This window comes from Danio rerio, chromosome 18 (genome assembly GCF_052040795.2).
Source record: "Danio rerio strain M-AB ecotype USA chromosome 18, GRCz13ab, whole genome shotgun sequence".
In the NCBI taxonomy this organism is placed as follows: Eukaryota; Metazoa; Chordata; class Actinopteri; order Cypriniformes; family Danionidae; genus Danio; species Danio rerio.
In genome coordinates this window covers 28934884-28960288 of record NC_141038.1, presented here as the reverse complement: position 1 = coordinate 28960288, position 25405 = coordinate 28934884, and the positions used below count along the sequence as shown (strand labels likewise).

Below are 25405 nucleotides of genomic sequence, written 5' to 3'. Positions count from 1 at the left end.
AACGGAGCAGATGCCCTTCCAGCCGCAACCCATCACTGGGAAACACCCACACACTCTTACATTCATAATTTCACACACATATACTTCGGCCAATTTAGTTTATTCAATTCACCTATAGCGCATGTCTTTGGACTGTGGGGAAAACCGAAGGAAACCCACACCAACATGGGGAGAACATGCAAACTCCACACAGAAATGCCAACTGACCCAGCCGGGACTCGAACCAGCGACCTTCTTGCTGGGAGGCAATAGTGCTGCCCCATATTATTATTATTAATGTTAAGCATTCTGACACTGTTTAATGCACATTAAGCTCATTTCTAAATTAATATTACTGTGTATTATACAGTGTGTGTGTGTGTGTGTGTGTGTGTGTGTGTGTACATATACAGTTGAAGTCAGAAATTGTGGCAAAAAACAGGAGAGTCAATAATTCTATTTAATTAAGAGATTTTTTCAACACATTTCTAAACATCATAGTTTTAACAACTCATTTCTAATAACTAATTTGTTTTATCTTTGCCATGATGACAGTGAAAAACATTTTCTAGATATTTTCAAGACACTTCTATACAGCTTAAAGTGACATTTAAAGGCTTAACTAGGTTAACTAGGCAGGTTAGGGTATTTAAAAAAAATATATAGCTTAAAGAGGCAAATAATTTGTCCTTAAAATATTTTTTAAAAATTCAAAACTGCTTTTATTCTAGCTAAAATAAAACAAACAAGACTTTCTCCAGAAGAAAAAAAAGTACAAAACATACTGTGAGCATTCCCTTGCTCTGTTAAACAGCATTTGGGAAATATTTTAAAAATACAAAAAATTATTTTAATAATTCTGACTTCGACTACACACACACACACAGACAGACACACACACACAAATACACACAAATACACACAAATACACACACACACGCACGCACGCACGCACGCACACACACACACACACACATTACATGTAATATTGTATGACTTATTTTGAATTATATTTTTATTATAATTACAAAATTACAGTATGTTATTAAATTTTTATTATCTGTTTTTGGTTTTACATAGTTAAATATATCTGTATATAAATATACAAATGAGCCTTTATAAAAACACTCAATCATAAAATATTAGATTACGAAGCAAAATAAAACAGAACTGAATACAGTTGCTCACTAAAGGTTGATTATGAAATGCACAATAGAAACAACTGAATAATTCATTAGCATGGGAGAAGTCAGCTTGAATATGTCAATACAGGTATTTATTGACATTACAAGAGGTAAATCACTTCACTGTAAACTGTTTTTCGCTCATCATTTTTCTTTATTAACTGTGAAATTTGTATTGACAGATTAGAGTGATGATTCTTGGAACGGACTACTCGGCTTGTCTTTCACCTAATGGATTCCAGTTATTTACAAAACATTCAAAAAGAGAACAGTTTTAGTAACAGCACATGCTTTTCCAAGAAATATCTCATCATAGGTAATTCATGAAGTTATGACAGAAAACAGTGCAGCATGGAAAATGCATTTGTGCTGTTTAACATAACAGCAGATAAGAATGAAAATAACATTGAAAAGAAACATCTGAATTTTATCCCATTAGTTTTGCCACACAATTCGGTCTATTTTTTGTTGAAGTTCTTAAATATGAACTGAATGTCAACATTTCCTAAAATCTTTATTGGATATTGAACAATACTGCCACCTAGAGTTAAACTCGCATACAATCGACGGCACATATTTTAAAGTCAAGTCAGAAAATGGCTTGAGATACTGGCAAAAACATATATAAAAAAGAAAAGAAAAGAAAAGACTGAACTTATTATTTAGTGTTTATTATTAAAATCACACTAGACTGAAATAAGACTATAAGGCTTCAGAAAGTCTCTTTAAAAAATAAACTCATTTGGAATGTTAAAAATGCTTAGATTTTATATAATAATAATACTTACATAAAATAAGGGGCATGATAAATATGTTAAGTGTTCACGCAAATACAATGTATTTTGATGGTCTACTTAACATAAATATATATAAAATAGATTTCTGAAGTTACAAAACAAAACAAAATTGAGAAAATGTTAAAAACGTTTCCTAGATATTTTTTAGACAATCTACCCTTCCAGGCAATATATAAATTTACATATTAAAGCATACATTAAGAGTAAAAACTGAGATTAAAAAGACTTAAATATGCCCATTAAAATAAGCTGATATTAAAAAATAAACCCAATGCCACTTGAACTCCATTACTATTGGATTTATTTATTTTTATTTTATTTTTTTGTGGAATGTGAAAGTGATTTGTGTTGTTTAAAAAGTATTAAAATGTTGGTAACATTTTACAATGAGGTCTTATCGGTTATTGCAACAACAAACCAAAATTGTTATTTATATTTTTACAATTATTTTTTGGTCATTCAAAAGAAAATGTTCAGAGCATTAACAAATGCTAAAATGTGTTATTAAAAGAAGCTCAAATTACCACTGACTAAGATTAAAAAATGCTGTAAATACAATAAGAAGAAATTAAAATAACTTATTATTATTATTGATAACAATTATAAAGTATTGCAAACACTGCCTTCGTATTAAAGTGTTAGTTCATCCCCAAATAAAATTGTCATCCATTTTATTAGAAATGTGTTCATTTTCAAAACAAAGATGAAGATATTTTGCAAACATCTCTGAACGTTGATCCATCCAATACTTTCAAACTGCTTCAATACATTCAAAATAAATCTATGAATAAAGCTGGGGTCCATTCTTCGTACCTCGCTTAAATGATCTAAGATGATTTGGCAGATCCTGGATCTTTTTATCTCGATAACTGATCTCTCGCTAATTTGGTTCTTCAAACAAGTTCGCGAATCAGATTAGAATGTCTGGATAAACTGATCTAAGATCGCTGTATGTATTGTAAAGGACAGATCTATCGATCCTCGAAATCATGATCAGCAATGCAATGGTTGGCTGACGGCACAGCAGCGTAATGACATCATCTGATTAATATTCAATTATCCATGTGAGCAAAATTACATCAAATTAGCAGTAAATGGTTTGTTAAATATGACACGCAATAACCTTCCACATTTGTTGTGAGCTGCAGGCTTTACACTTTCATGTGTCAAGTGTATTCATCATGTATTTCAATGCAAATCAATGTATTTAGTTCTAGATTTAGAAAAGATTTTCTTTATTATAGTAGCTGTTTTTTTAATCGGGTTAAAGAATAACTGGTTGTTTACAAAAGCATTTTGATATTGGTAAAGGCGTCTGCAACTTTTGTGAAGCATTAAATCACTGGCATATTAACTATCAAAAAATGTTTATGACTGCATAAATGTATTATTGCTTTTTTTTGTTTTTTTAAAGTCACATATTGTGCATTTCTATTATACACAGTTTGTACAAAAGCTATCTAAAAAGTTCATATCAATAAGTTTTCTCTGCACCACCAGGTGGCAGTCTTTGTACTTTCATTTCGAGGGTGCAGATTGCATAAGTTTTATTAATATGTATAACTTTATTTATTTTATTAATAACTATAACTTTATATATTTAGTTAAAAAATATTTACCATTTTCCCAAGTGTATATAACTACTACTGTAAGAAAATAGCAGAATTCGGAACATACTTTCTGTATTATCTTTGCTTAAACTGAGCTGATCTAATCCTGTTAAAATAAATTGAACCTGCTCCCGATCAGGTTTGACCTAGCAGAACTGTTGCTATGACAACAACTCTCGGATCAGCTTTAAAGAACGAAACGATCCTGGATCGTGTCAAATCGTCAATATCCAAATCCAACTTGAGTAATCCACGTACGAAGAACGAACCTCTGTTTTATGCCAGTCTTTTGAAGAGACATGTTTTATTGATTATTTTCACGAAACTTTAGCTTTCATGACCACTTTATTCATTGTAAACTTTGATCAACGTTTATATGTGTGGTGAAAAAAAGCCTTAAATTAAAGCAATCCTCATACAAAAATATTAGAATTCATTTAAAAAATGTCTTATAACACTGGAAGTGATGATACAAATATTCTTGATTTGATGTTTTATTTGAACTTTGTCAGGAAACAAACTATTTCAATGCCTTCCTCAGTGTGTAAAGTAAAAAAGAACACAATTGTGTCTGTTTCCTGATGAATGTCAAATAAAACGTGAAAACAAAAAGACTTGTATGACTGCGGATCATTAATTCCAGTATTAGCACTTATCTAACAGATCAATGCACTAAGAATAAATGTTGTTACAAAAAAGCGCAATGCAATATATATCATCGGCAATCTCATTTGCATAATCAAAACGAACACAGCCTTTTTGTTTTGAATGACACGTTGCTAAACTTTCATCATGATGTAAATGATGACTTTAACCCATTATAGAACACTAACAATAAAAACTGAAACCTCTTCATAAAATGCTACCAAAAAAATCTACTATTCTGCCACACTCTTGCTAAACACATCACAGATACTAACTTGAGTTTTAGAAACAGCCAGCGCAGGATACAGCGGCTCACTGAACGTGTGCTCAAAGCTATAGAGCAAAGAAAGAGCACCATCTCTGGCCACACTATAAAACGACAATCTGCCTTCATTCAAATTCAGCAACACCCCGACTTTCTGGAGATCAGTCGCACAAACAGGTGAAGCCACTTTATCATGTAGAGCTTCCACCTTCCCCTTCTCATAAATTAAACACCAAGAATTAGGGTAGAAGCCAATACGGCAGACGTCTTTTTGCCCCTTTCTGCCAATCCGCCCATCACAAACGCCCACCTTCCAGCGACCCTCATCAAGAGAAACCTCTACTTCCCAATAACAGCAGCCCCTTTCTATGGCATCAGAGCCCAGAACCTGAGGGAAGATGTTGAATCGTGCCTCATGTTCGCTGTAGTCCTGCTGGGTCTCGCTGTACTGGACCATCCTATTCTCGTTGGACAGCAGCAGCTTTGGATGGACTGTATCAGGATCTAGAGTTGGGCTTATGCCATCTGTGGATGAACAAAATAAATAAATAAATCTGCTGTCAGATGTAATGTTTGTGGCTGTCAGTCAGACTTTGCTGTAGGCTCACTTATTGGATTTGTTTCACCAGACAAAGTGAAAAAGGCACATGGCAAATGACAAAAAGCTGTCATAATGGTGTAATGAAGATAAATGGGTAATACATGTGTAAACATTGCAAATGTTTGTTATATAGCAGGGGTGGCCAACCCTGTTCCTGGAGAGCCACCTTCCTGCAGATTTCAGTTGCTACCCATATCAAACACACCTGAACCAATTAATTAGCACCTGAACACCTCTTGATAATTACAGTCAGGTGTGTTTGATATGGGTTGCAACTGAAATCTGCAGGAAGGTGGCTCTCCAGGAACAGGGTTGGCTACCCCTGTTATATAATGTTATTTGTTTAGCAAGTAGGGGTGCCACTAGGCAAGATTTCATTTGAGGATTGAATCGAATTGTGCAGGACATAGAACATAGGCTAATGCAGCTTTTTCATTATTGTGGCTTGGAAGAATAATAAAGTTGGTCTCTGTGTACAGAGTCGCAGTCAACTTTGGGGTTTTTGATGGTGTTTGTGGCCAAATTTTATTTAGATAGTACTCAAGCTGCTGAGCTTTTACTTACAGGAAATGGGCACAAACAAATACAAGGTTTTCACATTTGTGCCTGTGTCGTTTGGAGAGAAGTGGAACAAAAAAGCTATGTGCATCCCTGATTATATCACATTCATTTTGTAGAAAATGCTTTGTCTGAGAGCAGGTTTTGGAGACAATTCAAGTAATTGTATTGAATGATTTATAGTATGAAGCAGGTAAGACTCACATAGCAGTCTGAAAGGGTCTCTGTGAGGCAGTGAAATGAGCACAGTCTCCAGTCTCCTCTCGGTCCACTCATGAAGACACTCCAGTCGCTCTTGATTTATCTCCTGAGGAGCTCTGAAGTTTTGCACTGGATCAGAAAGTCCAGTCAGTCTGAACGAACACAGGTCCGTTAGCAAAAACAATTTAAAAAGCGTAAATTTTCAAATCAACAAATAATGGAGCCATTTTATACTTACTGTCCTGCTATCTTGCTGTATTCCTGAAATAAACAGTGATAATCACGTTACATTTCTAACATTTACAAACGCACAAATAAAATACTAAAATGCATTAGGGCTGTGCAATATGACAATAAAAAAAGTCTATCGCTTCATATTATGCCCTATCGTTATTTCATAGTGTTGCAACATACATTAGCTATATTTCCATTCACCTATTTTGCGCATAAATTTTGAAAATGCGCATAAAAACTTATGCGCATAACGGAGTAGGATAAACTTATTATTCGATAAGAAAAGATGAGCATAACCTGCGATGGACACACTTTTCCCGCATAAATTTCAGCATGTGCATTAAAAAATTCATGTGATTCTGTTATAAAAGATCATGAGATGATAAAAAATGTGTGTGAATGGATAAACCAGCAGGCTGAGCACATTATAAAATATCTGAAATATTGTTTTGGTCATTCTAAATCGCCAAACCGTGTAAGTATTAGTGTTATTATATTATTAATGACCCCCAGAATCAACAGTGTCTCTGCTCCGCATCTGACACGCATTCACTGCATGTCAGGATTGCCGTCACTTATTAGATGAAGAAAATATTGATGCAGCTTCTCTTACCGCAGTAAACTCAGTTTTTACTTTTGATATTTGGCGCCAGTTAATCAGGAAGTGACGATTTTGTTCAATTTGACTCGTTGGATAGAAACGCAGGAAAATCCAGTTTTGCGCATAAAGTTAATTCGCATTTTTGGATGGAAATATAGCTACTGTTGATAATTTTTCATCATTTGGATGACTGCAATCTTACACTGTGTGTATTGTAATTATTATAGCCTTTATTTTACAATGATTAAAGCATGCTGAGAGTAAAAATCTCTTTTATAAAAGTGTCCTGGCCAAGATTAAGCAGTATACAGTTCACATGAGTTTAACAAAACTAAAGATAACTTAACTCAGCAATCTAAACAAACATTCAAGGACAAGTAAAACTTGTCAAAACTAATCTACAGGCCAACATTTCAAATTTAAAATCATTTAAAATCTTTTAAAAAGAATGTAGTGAGACTATCTCTTTAAAAGGCAACATTGCTTGCAGATTAATCCATGCAAAAGGTGCAGCATATTTGAAGGTAGGGCTGTCAAAATTAATTGTTTCATCGGTGCAACACAATGCAGATGGGGACAATTTGATATGGGTTAAGTAATACAGCTGTTCTTCTTACCGCGTCACTCATTGTTTAATGGTGCTTTCATTTCTAAAGCATATCACAGCCCTTTCTGTTAAGCAGTTGAAGACAATGACCAATCATAGGGGTGTAAGACCTCGTTTTACAGCGCTCAAAAAAGCAAGCAGGAATATAATTACACTAGTTTATTTGCTTTAAATGCTCATGCTGTCTTCTGTGCATGTATTGGAGTTTTCATATATCTTACTGCTTGTATTAAAGGATAAAATTGTATTACAAATAATACATAAATATTAATATATTTATAAATTTAAATAAAAAAAATATTCTTGTGTTGTCAAGAAAAAAAATCTAATTATGTATGGAAAGCATCATCAATGCACCTTGATATCGAATTTAACCGAATCGATGGCATGATAATCGTAACCGAATCAAACTGTGAGACCAGTGTAGGTTCACATCCCTATTTGAAACCCTTTTTTACAATTTGTAAAAAAAAAAAAAAAAAAGTTTCAAGCTTGAATGTACATTGTTGACATTTTGGATTCTACTTAGCAACATTTTCTGTTGGGCTTGTAATCATTCGTTTTTGAAAAAAGGTGGGTGCTTTCACACCTGTAAATTGTTTGTTTTTTCCTAAAACAGGAATTAAAATAGTTACAATGTTTATATTTGCTCTTGGTGCGGTTCACTTTCACAGGAAAAAGTTTCTAAATAAGACCAAAATAGTTAAAACAAGTCACGTGCGTGTAAACTCTCGCATTGGTCAGAGTTTCACAGTTTTTTTTTTTTCAGAGTCCCACGGATTCCGCTCAGCTGTCACATCGTTATTTTAATTTAGGATGATGAGCAATAAGACATTGAGCAAAAAGGGGCACTTTAATGTTGACACCCACAGACATAGTCACCAAGTATAAATCAGAGAGGTAATCCTTTCTCATACTGTAGCCTCATTTCAGTTGTCGAGTCAAACCGTTGGCTAGAATTATGCATTATAGGCTTAGAGAGAGATAAAAGATGAACCGAGACTGCAGTCAGATTGTTCTTTTGAAGTGTCGGTGCACAAATTAACAAAACAATCTGCCTAATACAAAATAGCCTATTATAAGATAAAAAAAATGGAAACCATTATCTGTACTTACTCTGTAATATTACAGCATGCTTTTACTTTTGTATTTGACACAAAATGCACATCTGATTTCCCACCTTACTTATCATTCTCTCCATATAGCTGTTGATAAGGCTTTTACTTAACCATAATACACTGTGATGTAGCCTGGTTTGTACATTGGATAGTATTGCTTTCCACAAGAATCGATCTGCTTCAGAGTTTGTTTCAATCGAGTAGAGACCACCTTATTCAGCAGATCTCAGAGCGATTGATTCGACGTGAATCCGATCACGAATGCGGGTTTCACATATGCCAAATGAAGTGTGCTAACTGGGCAAACGAGACAAGTTCCGAAACAAATGTCTGTGTGTGAAAGCACTCTTAGATTTCATTAATATTTCATTTATATTTCAACATTCTTAAACAAACATTTACTCTCAATGTAAATTCAGAATAAAGTGAGAAAAACCACATATGAATGAGAACATATTTGAGTATATATTTAAAAAAAGAACAGTTCTTTCCACACACACACACACACACACACACACACACACACACACACACACACACAAGGACACACACAGTAGTCAACATTTGAATTGGATCATTAACTTTTATCAAAGTTGTTCTGAAGCTATAATTGGACAATTCTGAAAAATGTCCAACACCCACTTCAAATGTTGACTACAGTATGAATTTATAGTTAATTATTAGAAACTATTATTTAATTGAATACCTAGAAAAGGTACTACATCATGATGTAAATCATTATCAAAATATAAGACGACTTGTGTTATGATATGTTTGTCATATCACCTAATCCTAAAACGCATTAATATGAATCTGCAATTTGACAACTGTGTCTTGTCATACCATGATGAAGGCCTGGTCCTGGTACTGTGATGCTCCTTCATTATTGGTCATTCCCTGCAGGGTGTTTAATATGCTCTGGCTTGACATCAAGGCACCCTGTAAAGTGTGCAGCTGCTTTTCAATGCTTCCCAGCACTCTGTTCTCCTCTTGGGACACACAGAGTAACGCCTGCTCCTGCTCTTGCTCCAGAGCCTCCTGCATGGCATGATACTGCTGCAAAACAGCCGCCCGCACTTCTTCAAGCTCTGACTACAGAAAACACAAGCGTTACTGTACAAACTTTCACCTTCTTGGTTCATGCAATCTGCTGTATGAAATATCGTTTCTAGATCCAAGCCTCTCCTTATTTGAAGTAAAAAAAAAAAAATTACAATAATGATAAAATAATAATAATAACTGTAAATATGTTTATGACCACTGTTTATTCATATCAAAAAGATTTATAAAAGAATCGCTGTCTTAACATCTGAGATTAGACATGGATATAAATATAATTATGATTTTTACTACACCGAGCATGTATTAGTACTAATTAGGGCTAATTAATCGAAATCGAATGGCAATCGCAATTTGAAAGGTTGTGATTAGCTAAATCGCAAGAGGCTGCGATATGAAATATATTTGTAATTTTTAATTTGCCCTGCCCAGAGCCATTGTGTGACTGTCATCTGTGTGTGATAGTCTTACTAGCCAATTGAGTGATGAGTGTCTTGCTAAAAAAGTCAACTAAAAGTATTGCCAGTGACAGTCAATCTAGAAGCAAGCAACAGCAAAGTACAATTTCAGAGTTGTTTCAGCCATGTTAGTTCGCTGAGTATTTTGTATTTTTAGAATTATTATTTCTTTTGTTGTTAAAATAAGCTTCACTATCTCCCTAATTTTAATTTTATCTAGTTTACAGAAAGGTAAGGTCATTTTATTTGTTTCCTGTTTGCTCTTGAAAAAAAATTAGTATTTAATTTCTGAATATTTAAAGATAAATTTGAATAAATGTTTAAGTTCATATCTTTTCAGTTCCTTTTTTTAAAACAAACACTCACTGCATTTTAGCAGTAAGAAGCTACGATACAGATTTAGTTGAAGCTTGACTACAAAATTAAATTGCAAATCAAATTGAAATCTCAATATCTTAAAAAAAAAACACAATTAGATATTTTAACAAATACCCCAAATATGTAATTTCCTCAATTAGATATTTTCCGCAAAGCCCTAGTAGTAATTGTTTTTCACTTTTGACCAATGATATCAGAGTTAACAAACAAATTATTCTCTTTTATAATATTTAAATTTTGTCTATTACTTCTCGCAGTTCTGTTCTTTATTTTCTGGTATTAAATTTTTGGTATTAAATTTCCATATTAAAGATTCATTTCATGTTTAGGTTAGTCTGGTTTCAGAAACATGTAGTTAACAATAAGAAAATAAAATATTTCTAAAGCATTTATTAACGTCAGGTAATGTCGATGTCAAAATGTAAGTCTATTACATTTATTGAACTGACAAGTCTAGAGCTAACATGAACAAACAATGAACAACAGTCTTTTTATTTACTAACAATACTTTCTTGCACAAAGCAATAACATTGCTTCCAAAGACATCAATCAATGTATCATCTGGTGTCAATGGTATACGTTTTTAGCATATATTTTTGATTCTTTGTCTCTTGATTTCCATTTTATGAATCATCAAAAACCACAATTTAAAATAAAAACATATCTGTTTTATATCAATGTTTTTGGTGAACCATCCATTTAATTTCCATTTTATTTTATAAATGTATCATTTCAACTTTATTTTACTTATTTTAGTCACCAAAAAAAAATAATTGAAACATTTCCATAGTGTGTTTTAAGTTTTTCTTCTATTACTGATATACTACTTTATATCAGTTAACAACATTTATCTTTAATAAATGGATTGAACATTCAACACTGGATTTAAGTGTGCTGAAAACATGAATAAGACAACATTTAATATAAAACAACTGGGTAAGTAGATAAAGTTCCAGAGATAAATCAACAAAATTTTTGTACGCTTACCTGAACACAATGTTTTTTCTCACTGAGCTCAGACACCTTTTCCTGAATGGACTTTTCTGTTGTTTGGAGTTTCTGCATCTCATCCTTCAGCGAGCCCTGAGAAATGAATACAGACAAACCAATGAGTAACTTTAAAAAAACAAAAAAAAAACTGTCTTATTAGTTTAAAAGTTTGGGGTCAGGAAAATTTTATTTTTATGAAATGTATAATTTATTCAGGAAGGATGTATAAGGATGATCAAATGTGATATTGAACACATTTATAATACCATTAATGATTCATATATAATCTGTTCTTTTGAACTTAATATATTATTCATCAAAGAACGTAAAAAACTGTTTCCAACAGTTTTCAATATTGATAATAATGAGAGATATTTCTTTAGTACTAAATCAGAATATTGTTTTAGGATTGTTTCCATTACAGGAAAATACTATATTTTATAAATCATTAAATTAGAAATCAGGCATTTTAAATGTTACAAATATTTCACAAAAATACTGCTTTTACTGTATTTTAATTGTATAAATGCAAAAAAAAAAAAATACAGACTATGCAATATTTTTTTTTATTATGATAGTCACAGGTAAAGAATATACAATTATGACCCCAAAATTTTTGCCATGCCACAGAAAATAATAATAATAATAATATACATTCAATCACATAATGATGTGCAGTAGTCCTGTTTTGCATAAAACTGAGAAATATTTAGTAGGTCCTATCTATACTGTGTTTTGAATATGGTGTAATGATAATGAATAAAAAGAGCTTATGGGCACATGTAACCAGAAGTTTTAAGATTTTGATGCCTTACTGGTTTAAATTATCTTAACAAGCAAAGCATTTCGACATTGCATTAAATAAAATATTTAAGCAACATTTCATTACGAGATTCAAGGGTATGTGAAAAACAAAGTACCCCATGCAGAAAACACTAAACATAACACATAACGCAAGCAAGTATGCAGAGGTCACAAAGTGTAAGCGACAAACACACTAGCAACCCAGAGGGAATCATTTTTTCTATAAAGCTTCTTGCATAAAATAAATTCAAGCACTTTTTTAAGACCTGCAACTACGTAGGATTATTTTCCAAAAATTTGCAGGGCCTTAAATTTTCTTTCTTTACATTCACAAACTCCCGGGAATTTCAATGAAGCTTGAAAACCTTGGAATATCATGTTTTGTGTTTAATAGAAGATAAAGTTCATAAAAGTTTAGAATCACTTGAACTATAGCAGTGTCAAAAAAAGTATAGACCCTTTTCACATTTTTGGCTTTCTCAGTAATGGCAATCAATTCCAAGAACGCTGAAAACGGACTTGTGTTCTTGTGGAGGTCAGTCTTGCCAAGTTACCTGGTAAGAACGAACTCGGGAGACCGCGAGAACAAAGAACGCGTCCTGTGAGAAATGAGATGCTGCGTTTTTTCTGATGGTCACATGACCTTTTACGGATTTTTAACAGAAAATTATTTAAACATTACAGCATTCATACAATGATTTATTGTTTTACCCCTTCTCACCTTATACAGTAAATATATGTTGCACAATACAAATAAAACAACTTTTAATAGGAATTTCAGCAAATAAACACCCTTAATGTGTTTATGCCTTTATTAAGATTTTCATGTTAATGTTTATTTCACTGTCACATTTAAGGAAACTCCTGAGACAAATAACTTATATCTCTGAACTTTAATATTAAATCTAGATAAAATGCTGCGCTTTTCACCTCCTTTATCCAGCCGCAATGACTTCTGGCACTTTCTAGAGCGAGTTTTGCGCTCAAGGTTGCATTGATGCATCTTCTATATCAAGAACACATCTGGGAACTTTCACGCAATCTTGTGGTTTTGAGTTTTGGAACTGAAATTTGGCAGTTTATAATGACATTACACGAGAACACAAGGAAGCAAGACCGCTGAAAAATGCATATTGAGAAACAGCCAATGTCAAATTTACTGCCCCTCCCCTAGACACTGCCTAAGAAATACCTCATATTAGCAGTAATTTGTTTTTTGTGTGTGTAATTTGATGCAAAAATGTTATAAAACAAAGTACAGCTTTTAAATATACATATGTTTTGATATGTTTATAATCAGGGTTGACCAACCCTGTTCCTGGAGATCAAGCTTCCTGCAGCGTTCAGCTCCCCCATCTGCAACTCAAACACACCTGCCTGTAATTATCAAGTGCTGTTCAGGCCCAAATAATTGGTTGAGGTGTTTGAGCAGGGTTGGAGCTGAACTCTTCAGGAAGGTAGGGCTGCATCCAATATCACCTACTGTACTACTCGGCCATAAGAAAATTACGCTCTATACAGTATAAATGTGGGCATCACGGTGGCGCAGTGGGTAGCACAATCGCCTCACAGCAAGAAGGTTTGCTGGCTCGAGCCCCGCTGGGTCAGTTGGCATTTCTGTGTGGAGTTTGCATGTTCTCCCCGTGTTTGGGTTCTCCCCATGTTTGCGTTTCTTCCGGGTGCTCCAGTTTCCCCCACAACTCCAAAGACGTGTGGTACAGGTGAATAGGGTATGCTAAAACTGACCGTAGTGTATGAGTGTGTGTGTGTGTGTGTGTGTGTGTGTGTGTGAATGGGTGTTTATGGATGTTTCCCACTGATGGGGTGCAGATGGAAGGGCATTCGCTGCATGCAACATATGCTGGAAGTTGTTGGTTCATTCCGATGTGGCGACCACAGATTAATAAAGGGACTAAGCCAAAAAGAAAATGAACGACTAAGTGAACATTATGAATGTGATTGGTATGAATTGAACTTGAACTAAATCTGCCATTTTGTCATCATCAAGTGACATACCCGCGCCAGTTGCGTCGCTTCACTCTCATTCATAAAATCTCCCGCGGTGCATCACTTCAGAATCTTGTAATAAACATTGGATGTTTATATAAACAATAAACATTGGAGGTTGAGAAAAATGCTAATTTTAAATGAAAATTTTAGATGGAGCTTAGAAGTTTTTCTACCTGATCTCTTTAAAGGGCACCTATTTTACCCCTTTGTAAGATTTAATATTAATATTATGGTTCTTCTGAGTGTGCCAGTTTAGGTTCAGTTTAAAACACAATTCAGATTTTTTTATTATAATGTGTGGGCGTGTACATAGGTCGCTGTTTTAGGGGTGTGTTGCTTCACATAAAAATTTAGATTCGACTTCCCGCCCAACTTAACGAGGGAACGAAGCCAAGAGCTCCCCCGCTTTGTGTATGGCAACAGACAGGCAGACAGAGAGAAGCAACATGAGTGAGAGGACCAGAATTCAGTACATGTACGACCCGGACTCGGACACAGACCATGCAGAAAGTACTGTTGAGGAATCAATATTCCTAATGTGCTAAAATGTGCCAGAGTGGAAGATACAAAATCATTTGTGTCTTTGTATAGTTTTACAGCCGATGCCGATGCATGCGCCATCTGTAATTAAGCGCTTTCACTATTAACCGCGCTTTAATTTGTCACGGTTAATTAATCATAAAGGCTTCTCAACAGTGTGTTTCTGCACTGAACAAAACTGCGGCAACTGAACAAAGTTATGCCAACTGTGATTGAGATGACAGGGAGCTTCTGTGACCGCAGGAAATGCAAACGGCTGAAGTTTAAGGAAGACGCAATGAAAAGTACACAGGTTTGCATACCCACAAAAAGTTACAAACAATGGTGCCGATGAGATTGCTCATGTGGTGAATGTTGATCCGCCAGCCGAGATCCATCGAGTGTTTTCGGAGAGATTGCTAAAAAACTTGGTGGATCAATTGCATTCACTGCGTGTTCAGCGCAAACAGCCGCTAAATGTAAAATCTGACGCTCATTCGCAGGAAGACAATGAAGGTGTTGAGCCCAATGAGCCTTATATCCAAAAATAGAGCAAGGTGCTTTCTTTGATGAAATCGTTTTGACTCAAGGCTGAAAATGGTGGACGTGAAACAACAAACTGAGGCTATGGTTGTGCGCGCCTGTCAATCAATACTGGTGGGCAGGCGGACAGCACTCCTATGTCAATTGAAAAAAAAAAGGACTGAGTGTGTTTATATCACCCCAATATGATGGTCTATACACTATACCTACACACATGTCTGTCCAAACAGCTTGAAAAGTAGATTTTTCACCATACACTCTAAAAAATTACTCCAAAGGTCTGTAAACACTAAATAGTTTAATACATTACTGTAACTTAAAAATTCAAAAATGCTGATTAGATTAAAACTTTTAAGCTGCCAGAATAATTTTATTAAGTTTTCAAAAAAGTAAAATATTGATAATTACATCAATTTAAAAATGCGGCTAATTTAAAGGTAAATAAATCTGTCCGGTACTTTTAAACATTTTAAACATTTTCCACACTAATGGAGTATTACAATAATGTTTTGTATTTTTAAGTCCACACACAGATACTTCTATTATTTTTTTATACTGATAATTCATTTATTCATTTTATTAATCCGGGGTCACCACAGAGGAATGAACCACCAACTTATCCAGCAAGTTTTTTACGCAGCGGATGCCCTTCCAGCCTCAACCCATCTCTGGGAAACATCCACACACACATTCACACACACACACACTCATACACTATGGACAATTTAGCCTACTCAATTCACCTGTACCGCATGTCTTTGGACTGTGGGGGAAACCGCAGCACCCGGAGGAAACCCACGCGAAGGCAGGGAGAACATACAAACTCCACACAGAAACGCCAACTGAGCCGAGGTTCAAACCAGCGACCCAGCGACCTTCTTGCTGTGAGGCGGCAGCACTACCTACTGCGCCACTGCCTCGCCCTATACTGATAATATGGGACAGTAAAATGTTTTGTGTTTTGTAAAACAATAAAAACCTGTGGTTTATTACAAAAAAACAACCGGAAAACAAAAATGTTGTTGTTAAATGTATTTCTTACAAGCAAAGAGTAAATTTGAAATAAACAAATAAATTTAATAATCTTAGATACTTAATTAATTTGAGGTTCTAGACTTGAAAATGTGCATGTAATTAAGTACATAACACTGGATTTGTTTTCAATTTGTTTTCAAAAACTAACTGACTTACTAAACCAACTTATTTTTTGAGTACTCAACTTAAAACATTTTAGGTTTTTGGTATGTAAAAAATGCCACTGATTGAAGAGGAAAAGATTTGGCTAACATAATAAAGTTTGTTGTGTGAACTTCATTTTGTTAGATGTTGTCGTAACTTGAATATATTAATGCTGTTTCGTAATTTTTTTTGCTTTGTATAACAATATTTTTTAGCGTGTAGGTGACCTTTAAATCCAATATACATTTTTTTTAAGGATTTATGATGCTGATGACTGTTAAAGGATTCTTGTGAAAAGGTTCCATTAACAACCTGAAACTCTCACCCTGAGCTGCTGCTCTGCCTCTCGGATGCTGATACACTCGTGGCCCTTGTGCAGCCCAACCAGCGAACACACAGTGCAAACACACACAGCGCACGACCGACAGTAGATCCGGTTCATCTCCTGGTGCTCCTGGCACCTCCAGAGAGACACATCCTCCACAGCGTTCACCAGCGGGTGGCTCTTGAATACCGGCTTCTCCAGGTGATCCCGCAGATGCTCTGAGCACATGGATGCCCCACAAACCAGGCAGGTCTTTACTGCCACCTTCTGTTCTGAACTGGGACAGTAATGGCAGGGAACAGAGCTGCTTCTTGATAGTCTCTCTGGCGACACTGCAGAGACACCTAGACCATCTTCGAGATTTAACGTGTTGTGACTTTCTTGTCTTCCAGGAGAATCGGAATTTGCATTGAATGTTGGCGTCTCATTGGCTTTAGAAGAGGTAGTTGGTGGTGTGTTGCTTTCCCTGGGTGAGTCCATGTCATTGTGGGATGCCAGAGGAACTTGCTGAGAGGAACTCGTCCTGTCTGGAGATGACTCTGCTTGAGGAGAGGTGGTCTCACTTATTTCGGGTGGTGTGCATTGTGTGGATGTGTCACTGGTAGAGGTGGATCTCCTGAGCACTGATGAAGACTGGCTTTCAGATGGGTGTTCGTCTGCTGTGGCTCTTCTTTTCTTTGGTATCGCTGATGTGTCTTCATCGGAGTCAGCAATGTTGATTACATCATTGAAGTTGAACGATCCAGTGCTGACTCCTAGTCTGAATCCATCACCTGGAAAGGCTGAGAAGAACTTCCTTTTCTTATGCCATTTCTTTGAGTGTTGCTTATAGAGCTTCTTTCCGAGTGGCCAATCTAGATGACAACACAATATTGTGTTAGGGTATATTAAGGTGAAAGACAAAGTTTTGTTCAACAAAGCAAAGAACATTTTCACTGAATTTTCTATTATATTTTTCTTCTGGAAACAGTCTTACTTCTTTTAGTTTGGCTGAAAAAATAAAGAAAATAAAAATAATAGATAGATAAATAAAAATAATAAATAAATAAATACATTAATAAATAAATAAATAAATATAAAAATACACAAAATTGCTAGAGACAATATTCTTAGAGCCATAAATAAGCTTTTTTCTGTTGTACATAACTCTCCTAATTAACCTACCTTTGCCTAGTTAACCTAATTAACCCAGTTAAGCCTTTAAATTACACATTGAACTAAATACTAATAGCCTGGGAAATATTAATTCATTCATGCATGCATTTTCTTGTTGGCTTAGTACCTTTATTAATCCGGGGTCCCCACAGAGGAATGAACCGCCAACTTATCCAGCAAGTTTTTACGCAGCGGATGTCCTTCCAGCCGCAACCCATTTCTGGGAAACATCCACACACACATTCACACACACACACACTCATACACTACGGACAATTTAGCCTACCCAATTCACCTGTACCGCATGTCTTTGGACTGTGGGGGAAACCGGAGCACCCGGAGGAAACCCATGCGAAGGCAGGGAGAACATGCAAACTCCACACAGAAACGGGAAATATTAATATTAATAATAATTCATATTAGTAATGTTTTAAAACATGTTTAAACATATATTCTCTTCATAAAACAGCATTTGGGAAATACTTGAAAAAGAGTTCTGCTAAATTTAATAATTTAGCAATTATTCTATATTCTATCAAATTTGAATGATTAAAATCTTTTTTTCAATCTAATTCTAATTTAAAGTATCCTTAAATAGAGTTACAAACTATTTGGTAGAGCATATAATATCTTTGCACTGATTTATAAATAATGTGTGTCTTCTATAAGTCATAGTAAAAAATGTATGATATACAATGTACCAAAAAGTCTTAATTATTATAAGTAAATTATATTTCTATTTTATTTTTAAATATTAAAAGCCAACCTAAAAAAGTCTAATTCTCAAAAACTGTTGTTGTTATTACTCCTAATGTAAAGACTACCTCTCAGATGTGGTAGAATTTCTTTGCCCAATGTTTGCATTATTATTATTATCACTTTATTCATATTCATCCAGAAGGCAATAATACTTCTGTTTTTAATGATTCAATGCATGCTTCTGATAATTAATAGCAACCTATACATATATTCATCTATTGTAAATCTCTGATCATAGCTGATATTTAATGAACCTGTATTTAATGTTCATAGTACATCCATTTGTAAACATCACCCATAGTTTTACTATAATTGCACTTTATAACTTTTATACCTTATATTCTTATATACTATTGCACTCCTAGTTAGAACTAAACTGCATTTTGTTACCTTGTACTTGTGTTGTACATGTGTAATGACAATGAAATCTAATCTAATAGCAATATGGGTCAGTATAGAACTTAACATGAATTGACATGTAAATGGTAAATATAACTAACTATTTACTAATACAGTAGTATTTACTAACTAATATACATTTATAGTTATTATTTTTACTTTGCACAATTTCAGATAAATTGGTTATGTTAAAGGTATGCACAACGTGTGAAATGTATTCAGTAATGCAATATTATTATTAAGTGTTTCAGAAGTTTAAATTAGAAAGCTGAAGTTACATCATAAAAATACATATAAAAAACTTTAGAGACAACATATATGTTTTCAGTGTTTTGAGGGAAATTTTCACTACATTCCACTAACTATGCCACTGGCTTGAATAGTTCGGGACTTGTAGAGCTGCGCATCGATGGATTGCTCTTCAGTGTTTGGACTCAGCAGTGAACATTACACCACACTGAACTAAACTAAACTTAAACTATGAAAACTGAACTGACACTGTTTCAATTCACTATAATCTTCTATGTGAAGCTGCTTTGACACAATCTACATTGTAAAAAGGGCTATAGACATAAAGATGAATTGATTTGAATATTTAGTGACTATTTTAGAGATTACTGTACAGTGGGTTTTAGACTACAAATTGTCTAATTTTTCCTTTTTTCTGCTACATGGAGATATAAACCCCTATTTTACAAGAAATACGTATCGTAAATACATAAGATGTCTATCAGTGCTCTAGAACTGCCAGTTTCAGACTGTTAAATGATATTTTTATTGTGGATTCACATAGAAAGTTATTTACGATTAAAGGGCTGACCCCATACATCTTTTTGATGTCCTTCAGAGGGGATCCAGTATTAGTTTAACTTACGTTAGGGGGTGCAAAACCCCTCTGAAACTCTGCAGTATGTTTACACTACAAAACAGTAGATAAACTATTGAATGTTTGATTTTCTGTTAATGTTATCCCGTTAACTATTACGCTTCAACAGATCGATGTGTGGGTATCAAAACAGAAGTTCAGATTGTGGCCTAGCGTTACAGCGCAATCAATAAATTAGGCATATGAACAACAATAATAACAACAACTAGGCCTACGTCTTTAGGGTCAAACAAGTCGATATTTGTTCTGTTCGTGCTTCTAAACCTACGTGTTATCGGTGTGGCTGTGGATGTGGACGCTCTGTCCGTGTAGTCCGGAAGCTGCTGGTACTCGTATCGACACTCAGGACAATAATAAGGTCCAGTGCGGGAGCCGCTCCACAACTCTTTGATACACGACTGACAGAAGCTATGTCCGCAGCCCAGCGTCACCTGATCCCGACAATCCTCATGACATAGAGGGCATTTCAGAGCTTTCTCATTAGCTGCTCCCATCTTCGTTAAAAGCTTTATTTACAGCCGAATAACACGCGATCGAAGAAACGAAACTGACCGTGCGCAGAGTAGGCGGAGCTTCATCTTTTGAATCCTGCAGGAACAATATTTACCCTGCTCTTAAAGAGACAGCGCACATTGTATTTTCTGCATTTCACAGCCTGTCCTTAAAGCGACATCGCGCAATACTTTCTGTACATAAAACTATTGTCTATATCTATGTTTCTTCAATTAAAGGGACATTAAGTAATATTTTACATTATTTTTTATCTATCTATCTATCTATCTATCTATCTATCTATCTATCTGTCTGTCTGTCTGTCTGTCTGTCTGTCTGTCTGTCTGTCTGTCTGTCTGTCTGTCTGTCTATCTATCTATGTATCTATCTGTCTATCTATCGTCTGTCTGTCTGTCATGGATCTATCTATCTACCCAGATAGCAAAATACACTCGGGCCAGTTCCGGCTAGATTGTCGCCTGCCGGAGACTAACCCCTCGGCCCAACTTCGGCTGCCGGACTCGGGCCGGATGCCTGTGGACTCACTGCCCGATTCCGGCCCGAATCAAGCGGGCCAGATGCGGCGGCCGTAAGCGAGCCGACGCTGCGCATCCGCGCCGGAATCGGCGCGAGGGTAATGTGCGCTGCGGCCCGGAGCTGGCGCGACTCCGTATTTATACACCTTATAAAACCTTTTGGTGTTACATTGGTACTTGATATATGGTATTACAACCATTTGAATTTATATAACAGCAAACACAGGCTATAATGTAAACATAAAGTGTAAGCACTGCATTTAACCTTTGAATAAAGTGCAAACTGCATACATATTCTGTAACGAAAATAATCAGACAAATGACAAAATAAATAAATGTTAAACGTTTATTGATTGCATGAAAAAAATAGTACTAAAATTTTATAAATAATTTTGTAGTGCACAAGAATATCAATATAAAAACAACAATAAAACACAATAAAGACACACAGAAAGATTTAAACAAAAAATCTAAAAATTACACACAAACACAGATGTTTTTTAAAACAACCCTGTTTTCCCAATAGACTTGAATTAAAAATTGGTAAAAAAAAAACAGCTAAATTTTATATAAACCTAAATATAGAAACCAATTTAAGATATAGCAAGAAACATCTTAAAAATACCAATGACAATCCGTAAAATATCCAAGTCAAACTTGTAAAAAGTACTGCAGAATTCTGAAGAAACATCTTGATACATTTTTTAATAAAACATTAAAATAATAATAAACAAACAAATATATATATATATATATAAATATAATTGCATAAGTATAAAGTCAAACTTTTTTTTTAAATAAACTTGAACAAAATCAATTGCACAAACAGCAAGACATGAGTGAGATGATTATACATTTCATATATATACACGTCTTGTGCAATTTTATATTTATAAATTTATTTGTATTACGTTTATTAAAAATGTATCAAGATGTTTCTTCAGAATTTGGCGCACACACATACATACCATACATATATACACACACACACATATATATATACATATACATATATATATATATATATATATATAAATGCAAATGAAAGAAACAAATTGTTCAAGTATCAGGGAACATCCTAATACACTTAAAATGTTGCTTAAAAAATAAAACAAAATAGTGATGTAGACATTTGACACATTAGCTTTCTCTTCTTTCTTCCTCCATCCCTGTCAGGGGCAAGTTGTAGCTACCTTGTAATGCATTTTTCCACTTCTTTATCAGTGGTGTGGTATGGACATTTGTCCTCACTCCATCTGTGATTAAAAGATAAACAGATAATTAGTAGTGAACAAGTACTAATGTAAAAAAAAAAGAAAAAATTAGGAAAAAAGTAGGCTACCTACGAAGCAAAAAAAAAAAAAAAAAACTTAAAACACTTTGAAATCAGCAAGAGCTTGAACTTACCAGTTTCTTCATTTGTTCGGGCTGCTCCTTTAGTTGATTTTCAAGCTTTTCCAAATCAAATTGGCCAAAGGAAGGTCAAATGTGTTTACATCTGGAGTTTCATCACGTCTGTTTTGGTTTTGTGAGAATCAGGCCCAGCTGCTGCTTTATGACGTTGCATGATTTTAAAACTTCAGTCAGTCGTGCTAAAAAAGAAAAATAACAGATCAGTATAAATCAACCTGTAGCTTATTCTCATACAACTTCTGTAAATAAAACAGTGGGTTAGACACTGCTGATATTCTCTAGTTGATCTTTACTTTCTAGCTGCATTAAACCTTAACAAATTTAGTGATGTCTTTAATTCTTACAAAGACATCACGAGATGCAATAAGTTCTGTCTTGATCTCAAACTGCACTAGAACTAAGACTGTAAATGTTCATAGGTGTACCGAGGGCCAGATGCAAAAAAACAAACGTTGTCGCGGGCCAAATTTTACATACATCACACAGACACGTGTGTGTGTGTGTGTATATATAAATATATATATATATATATATATATATATATATATATACAGTTGAAGTCAGAATTGTTAGCCCCCCTAAATTATTAGCCACCGTTTATTTTTTCCCCAATTTCTGTTTAACGGAGAGTTAAACATTTTTTCCCACACATGTCTAAACATATTAGTTTTAGTAACTCATTTCTAATAACTGATTTATTTTATCCTTGCCATGATGACAGTAAATAATATTTGACTAGATATTTTTAAGACACTTCTATACAGCTTAAAGTGACATTTAAAGGCTTAACTAGGTTAATCAAGTTAACTAGTCAAGTTAAGGTAATTAGGCAAGTTATTTTATAACAATGGTTTGTTCTGAAGACTTAAGGGGCTAATAATTTTGACCTTAAAATGGTTCATAAAAAAATTTAAACCGCTTTTTATTCTAGCCGAAATAAAACATAAGTCTTTCTCCAAAAGAAAAAATATTATCAGACATACGGTAAAAATGTTCTTGCTCTGTTAAACATCATTTGGGAAATATTTAAAAAAGAAGAAATAAATCAATGAGGGGCTAACAATTTAGACTTCAACTGTGTGTAGATAGATAGACAGACAGACAGACAGACAGACAGACAGATAGATATATAGATATATAGATCATAACAAGAGCTGCTGCTTAATTGAATGCATGTAATAGCGACACCCGGTGGTTATTTATTGAATTACGTTCATTTTTGTATAGCGGGCCAGATTCTATTGATATTTATAAAAAGCCTCGCGGGCCGTAGTTTGGACACGCCTGGTGTACTGGAATGTACAGTATCTGTGCATCTTGATGGTGGTCTTAAGATTTCTGCCATAGTCATTGATGGTGATGGTACTTGTGGTGCTGCCTTGATTTCTGAAATCTTCATACCTGCCTTTTATCCAGCCTCTTTGTTCCAAGTAATTTTTCTTCATCACGGTATAGATGTGTCTATACTGTCCCTTGATCAAATACATTTACAAAACAAAACATCACTTTAGTATAGTGCCAGGGCAAAACTCACAGGTTGTAATAGATCAATGACATAATGTTGACAGTATGTGTTTAAAATAATTGCAAACAAACCTGTTCTGTCTTTAGATGTATGACAGGCGATCATCATCCTCATCTGTCTACCAGTCAGAAATCACAGTTGCGTGTGGATGTTTGAGTCGAGCTTCCTCATATGCATCTATAATGAAACATCACATTGTTGTTAACCTCCCGTAAAGAAAAGTTCAAATCCTGAAATACTATCAAAGTTAATTAATGCATATAATACCTATAGTGTAAATAATCAGTACACAGAAGGTTGCACAAGATTTATTCGGAGATTCATGCAGAGTGACAGCCTTATGAATCTGAGACATAGATTTGTAAGATGGTCAAGCACATGCATTATTCTGTACCCATGAAGATTAACCTACCATTGTGAAAAATGTTTGATGATGATAGCCAATAACAATAAACCATTTCAGCTGTTTGTGAAGCAATTAGTAATGTAATGTCTGAAAAGCTCAATCTATGTTGAAAATGTATCAGCAGTTTACAGCTTATAATGGACATTTAGCACACAACTATAACATGCCTATTCACGTTCAAAAGAGTGTGCCATTGACTTCTTTGGTCGTGATGTGCTGCAAAATGATCTCACTAACCTTTGTTAAACAAGAACAATAAGACTTAACCAACAAATATTGTTACCCATTCATTTAAATCAGAATTTATCACTGTCAATAACATAAAAAACAAACAAAAAAAACATCAAAATCTGCTTTAAGACGTTCAGTTTTACATTAACTGACCATTACAGCTTGAACAAAAGATATAATTGATTCACATAGGCTAACACATATGAATTAAAGTGCACACTAATATATTTCTCTTGGATAATTTAAAGAGAATAGTAAACAGTCGAGGTTCGATCATTTTCGTGACTAACTGCATAAACAAGATAAACAATAATATTTTATTAATCCAAAACGATTAGTTTTTATTTACACATAATCACAGAATTAATACTGTTGGAAAAGTATACGCCTGTACAATGATTTTTTCAACATCCACTGTAACGTTACTTTATAATGTTAAATCAGGAAAAAAACACGTTTTGCCTTGTTAGTTAATGGATTCGTCTACAGAAACTTTCTTTAACGCAAAGTTAGCATACACACAAATTCATTTCATGTTTCTTTAAAATAATTAAAATAGTTTTCAGTTACTACACACGTTACAATCTAACATTGTGTTAAAGGAAAAGGAACTTTCAGACGTGTTTGTAACTGTTAGCGTTAGCATACATTAGCTCCAGTCGTGTTTCTTAAAGCAAGTTACATTTCGTATCAAACTGTTTTAAATTACTAAACGCTGTTACAACCAAACACCGTGGAAATGTTTTAAGCTCTAAATTCGCTAATTATACAGTACACAAGCAGTAAAAAGCTTACCTTTCTGACCGGAATTCACGTGAATCTTTGAAAAACCAAACTTTTTCTTCTTGTGATCTTCGTGCCATAGTGGTTGACAACAAGCTTTTTGGAGCATTACCGCCACCGTCTGGATGGAGTTTGGATCAGGAGTTTAGTAACGC

At 34.4% G+C, this 25405-nt stretch overlaps 1 protein-coding gene and 2 long non-coding RNA genes across 7 annotated transcripts in view; 1 reads left to right on the top strand and 2 right to left on the bottom strand.

Moving 5' to 3' along the window:
• LOC147832840 (uncharacterized) overlaps nucleotides 1-25405 on the top strand; it is a 418098-nt gene that overhangs the window by 77058 nt on the left and 315635 nt on the right. The window lies entirely within an intron of this gene.
• Nucleotides 1297-20440, bottom strand: si:dkey-29p10.4. Of its 3 annotated transcripts, none has more exons than XM_087293229.1 (7): nucleotides 20133-20440; nucleotides 16666-17519; nucleotides 11283-11378; nucleotides 9244-9492; nucleotides 6079-6101; nucleotides 5844-5992; nucleotides 1297-5005 (listed from the first exon to the last, which is right to left on the bottom strand). In XM_087293229.1, the coding sequence occupies exons 1-7, from the start codon at nucleotides 20356-20358 to the stop codon at nucleotides 4449-4451; spliced, it is 2154 nt and encodes a 717-aa protein (XP_087149355.1). In that variant the 5' UTR covers nucleotides 20359-20440; the 3' UTR covers nucleotides 1297-4448. The 3 variants fall into 3 exon arrangements, 2 of the variants coding, with proteins under 2 accessions (XP_087149355.1, XP_087149356.1); XM_087293230.1 differs by lacking the exon at nucleotides 20133-20440 and adding an exon at nucleotides 17948-18195; XR_015515022.1 differs by lacking the exons at nucleotides 1297-5005; nucleotides 5844-5992; nucleotides 6079-6101; nucleotides 9244-9492; nucleotides 11283-11378 and adding exons at nucleotides 14345-14496; nucleotides 14706-15716 and having other exon boundaries at nucleotides 16091-17519.
• Nucleotides 20789-25333, bottom strand: LOC147839762 (uncharacterized). 3 transcript variants are annotated; one of them, XR_015515031.1, is made up of 6 exons: nucleotides 25263-25333; nucleotides 23902-24007; nucleotides 23707-23777; nucleotides 22300-22484; nucleotides 21945-22148; nucleotides 20789-21583 (listed from the first exon to the last, which is right to left on the bottom strand). It is a non-coding gene; the product is annotated as an uncharacterized LOC147839762 (long non-coding RNA). The 3 variants fall into 3 exon arrangements; XR_015515032.1 differs by lacking the exon at nucleotides 25263-25333 and adding an exon at nucleotides 24098-24685; XR_015515030.1 differs by lacking the exon at nucleotides 25263-25333 and having other exon boundaries at nucleotides 23902-24031.

What these genes read in the sequence shown, in the direction of transcription:
- si:dkey-29p10.4 (XM_087293229.1), bottom strand. Translation starts at nt 20,358, where the DNA reads ATGGGAGCAGCTAATGAGAAAGCTCTGAAATGCCCTCTATGTCATGAG. An exon ending in CACAGCCACACCGATAACAC is followed by an intron (nt 17,520 to 20,132) that starts GTAGGTTTAGAA and finishes GTTGTCATCTAG; the next exon opens with ATTGGCCACTCGGAAAGAAG. An exon ending in TACAGCAAGATAGCAGGACA is followed by an intron (nt 5,993 to 6,078) that starts GTAAGTATAAAA and finishes GTGTTCGTTCAG; the next exon opens with ACTGACTGGACTTTCTGATC.